Source organism: Nestor notabilis, unplaced genomic scaffold (genome assembly GCF_000696875.1).
Source record: "Nestor notabilis isolate BGI_N333 unplaced genomic scaffold, ASM69687v1 scaffold20436, whole genome shotgun sequence".
NCBI lineage: Eukaryota > Metazoa > Chordata > Aves > Psittaciformes > Psittacidae > Nestor > Nestor notabilis.
The window spans coordinates 1-4022 of record NW_009931681.1 but is presented as its reverse complement, the minus strand read 5'-3'; the positions used below and the strand labels follow the sequence as shown (position 1 = coordinate 4022).

Sequence of the window (4022 nt, the reverse complement as noted above, 5' to 3'; positions counted from 1 at the left end):
GGTCGGCGTAGACCACGCTCTGGGCCATGCTTGCAGGCTCCCCAGGTGGCAGCAGAATGAGGACTCGGTCCTGCCTTGCTTGGACAGGCTGTGCCAGAACCATGTGGGGTGGAGACACTTCTTGATCAGAAAAGCAGAAGTACTTTTATTTGCAAATGCGGTTTTATTTCTGAGGCTGCTCTTGCTGCGCAGTGTGTGGGGGTGAACGATCTCCGCCCTGGGCAGCACACTCTGCCTCCATCTCCCCAGGCTGTGAGGAGCCACAGGAGCCCATGTGTGCTGGTCACCCCAGGGCCACGCTGCCCCATGCATCACCTTCCTTCTCCCGCTTGGGAGGCACTCTGCAGTGACTGTGGAGATCTGGCCTCAGCATTTCCCAGGCAGATCTCCAAGGGATTTCCATGACGGAGCTGCATGCTGCTGGCATGACACATGTGGTCCATATCAAAATCATAATAGCCCCCCAGGCCAAACCCTTCCAAGCCAAGCTCCTACAGGCCTTTTAGCCTCCCACCCACCACCCATCCTCAAGGCAAAATGAGGGCATTTCCTGTGACCTCCTCAGGCTGGACGGGAACCAGAAGACAAGCTGCTGCCCAGCCCTCCATGGGACAGAGGAGGCTTACCCAAACAGAATAAACCCTGGACAGCCACCACCACAACCAAAAGCCCACAGCTTTGTGGGAATCTGCTCCAGCCTGCGCAGGAGCTATTCCATGCTGCCTCCAGAACATGAGGGTGCTCATGTCGATGCCACTTCCTCCAGTGCTATTTCCCACCCACCAGCAACGTGACTGGATCAGGCAGCCAGATAAAGCACCTCCATCCCATCACCCTCATCCCCCAAAGCCAGCCGTAGTATTCAAGTGCCAGAGTTTATTGGCAAATTGTGGAGATCCAGCAGGGTAAAGGGGTCTGAGTAAGGAAGCAGCAGCACCCAGGGATGCCCATGTGCTGGGGTGGGACAGGCTGGAGGTCCCCATGGTCATCAGCGCCCCACGCAGGTGTAAGTGGTGTTTCCCCAGAGGAGAGCGGGTGGTGAGGACCGGAGCCACTGCAGGGTGGATGCACGCTGCTCACAGACCCAGCCGAGGGCTTCCCCGCACAGACCACCCGACAGCCCCAGCCCTGACACCCGGCCACAGGCCAGGAACGAGTTGGTGGAGCGAATGATTGGGAAGAGCCTGCAGGGAGAGAGAGGGCTGAGATAGGATGGGCAGGGAGGGCTCCCCCCCCCCCAGCCAGTGATCAGGGATGTTGTGGGGCAAAGCTCTCCCTCCCCAGGGAACACTGTGCCCTGACACCCTCCTCTTAATTAAGACACATGCTCTGATCCCCCCGACCCTACCCCTGCCTGACACCCCTATCATGCACACAGCACCCCCAGGTCTCTCCTGGCAGGGCTCAGCACCAGTTGCACTAAGCAAAGCCTGAGAACCTGCTCTTGGGGAGCCATACCAGCCCCTCACCCAGGTGGGATGTGGGCACCATGAAACCATCCCTTCCCAGTGCAGCTCTCGGAAGACAAGAGGTAGCCAAACGTGGAGCACATCCCTGCATGCCACTGGGCTGTCTGTCTCCCCATCACCTCCCCAAGCCCTGATCCTCGTCCCCAGCGAGGGACAAGCAGGCAGCCTCACCCCTTCAGTGCAGTGCCATCCAGCCACTTCCAGTCATATCTGGAGCCATCCCGCTTCAGCCCCACATGGAAGACCTCCGTGTTGGCTGTGCGTATCAGGAAAGCCTAACACAAGAGAGGACCTGCATGAGCTATCTAGGGGGGGAAACTCAGGCCCCTCCCAGTGATGGGGGCTGCTCAGTACAGACACAGCATCTCCAGCTCTCTGTCTGGAGGCTTGGCTAGGCTTTGGGCATGTGGGCCAGAGCCAGGGAGCTAGATGTTGCCAGAGATGATGCTGCTGAGGGACCTTGAGGTGGTCACAAAAGCACAGCCCAATTCCCATGGGGAGCTGGACCAGCCAGGCTGGGTGCACTCACCAGGGTGGTGTTGGCTCGGATGGTGACCAGCTGTGCCCCTCTGGAGCAGCAGTCCTCTCTGCTCTGCTCCCAGCTCTTCTTGGTGAAGGAGAAGTAGTAGCACTGCCCCGCATCCCAGAGCCAGCCGGCCGGGCAGAACTGGCACTGCCCTGCACACCAGAAACACAGCTTGCACCCAAGGGACAGGAGGGTGACAAGGGACAGCCAGGGTACCAACCAACCCAATGCACTCCCATGGATACCCCTTGGAGAGGACCCTCCACTTGCCCTTACTCTGGAGCCCAGATCCCAGATCCCAGTGCAATGGGCTGGTTACACGAAGGTGACAGCATCAGGCAGATGGGTTAGGGAAGAGAGCTCCAGATCTGGGGTTATGATACAGCATCATTTGCAAAGCACTGGGAATGCAGTCAAGATTTCAGCTTCACCAGAGACTGATTGAAAGGCAGCCCCCAGTGCCATCCAGCACATGGAAGACATGATCCTGGTGCTGGTGGTTGTGCCTGGGCAATGCTGAGCTGTGCTGGGGTCATCTCTTCCAAAGAGATCCCAGCAGCGCAGCCTGTTCAGCAGCACGAGGGCAGCACCATGCCATGAGCCAGGGGACAGGCAGCAAGGGTGAAGGAAGGCTGGGGGAAGGCATATTCTGGAGTAGGGCCTCTTGAAAGGAACCTCTTAAACACCCAAAACCTCTCCAAACTTCACCCAGGAGCTCACCAGGCTTTCCTACCTCCTTGTGTCTGTTGCCCATAGCTGGGGCTCTCCTCCATGCTCCACGCACCATGGGTGCAGCTCGCCTTTTGTCCTAAATCTACAGGAGAAGAGTACAAGAGTGTCACTGCAAACCCTGGGCTCCTGTTCCCAGCAGCATGTAGTGACCTCTCCCATGGGACAGCCTCACAGCTGAGGGCATCCCCTCCTTTAGGTGACCTGCCAGCCAAGCCTGTCAAGGTCCCCGTGGTTTTTGCTGTGCTTGGGAGCCCATCATAAAACAGGCTTTTGGGGAAAGTGCTTTTTTCAGTTTCAGTGTCACCACTCTCCTTCCTGTTTTCATTTCATTGCCATGTGATGGGCCAGGATGCCCTGACATAGTCCCCAAGCCCACACTGACCCACCAGCTTCCTCTCTCAGCCAGGCAGGCAAGGTCTTGCCTCACCAACTTTCCTGCTTGCCCAGAACCCGCAATGCCCTCAGTCCCAAGCTTTGTCTATTGGTACATGGGTACCATGGTTCCAACCCCAACCCCAACACCCTGACCAGAGAGGTCCAGACACAAGCAGATACTCACAGTGGAAGCTCAAGCTGATGAGGATGATTTGTACCAGCAGGAGCACCAGGGAGAGGACAGCCAGGCTGAGGGCAGCCCAGCACCAGGGCAGCCGCACCGTCTGCTGAGGAGCTAAAAAACAGAGTTAACATGGGCCCTGGGGGCTTGCTTGTAGCAGTGGGGACACCTCCAGCCAGGAAAGGTCTGTGAACCCTGGGCAGGGTCTCAGGAGGCAGTCAGGAAACCCAGGAAAACTGAGGGAGAGCCTGTTTGCAGCAACTTGATCCTCTCAGTGCCTCTCTGCAGACAGCGCTTGGCATGGGGCAGGGAGAGCAGACTGGGGTGCAGTAGACATCCCCTGCCTTTGAGCCCCTCCTGCCCCCTGCCCTAGGAGCAAGCAGTCTGCAACAGTGCTGGAGAGGAGTGTCTGGGAGAGGGTACCCAAAAGGGGGGGAGAGGGCAAGCAGGGCTTGGGGAATGGTCCTGCAGAGGGCAAGGGGCTGCAGGAGGGCAGAGGATCCTCCAGGAGAGCTGGGGTGTCAGGGGCTGGGAGCAGTGCACCGTTACCTGGGGTGGGGGGCAAGCGCAGGTCGGCGTATGTGACCCCCTCGTCCATCCCTCCCTCTGTCTCTCACTCTGCACCCCAGAGCAGAAGCAGTAACCCCTTCCCAACCTCATTTGGCAGCTGGCTGTGACGTGAAATGGAAAGTGTCACTTCCTGGTAGGGTCCCCAGGGGCACCACCTGGGACACAACCC

The 4022-nt window shown here is 58.5% G+C and overlaps 1 protein-coding gene across 1 annotated transcript; it reads right to left on the bottom strand.

The window, feature by feature from the left end:
- Positions 1-988: 988 nt before the first annotated feature.
- On the bottom strand, positions 989-3881 carry LOC104406906 (killer cell lectin-like receptor subfamily G member 1). The gene is made up of 6 exons (XM_010016023.1): positions 3833-3881; positions 3287-3397; positions 2729-2809; positions 1999-2147; positions 1641-1744; positions 989-1184 (listed from the first exon to the last, which is right to left on the bottom strand). Exons 1-6 carry the CDS (start codon positions 3879-3881, stop codon positions 989-991), a joined length of 690 nt encoding a protein of 229 aa, XP_010014325.1.
- Positions 3882-4022: the final 141 nt, after the last annotated feature.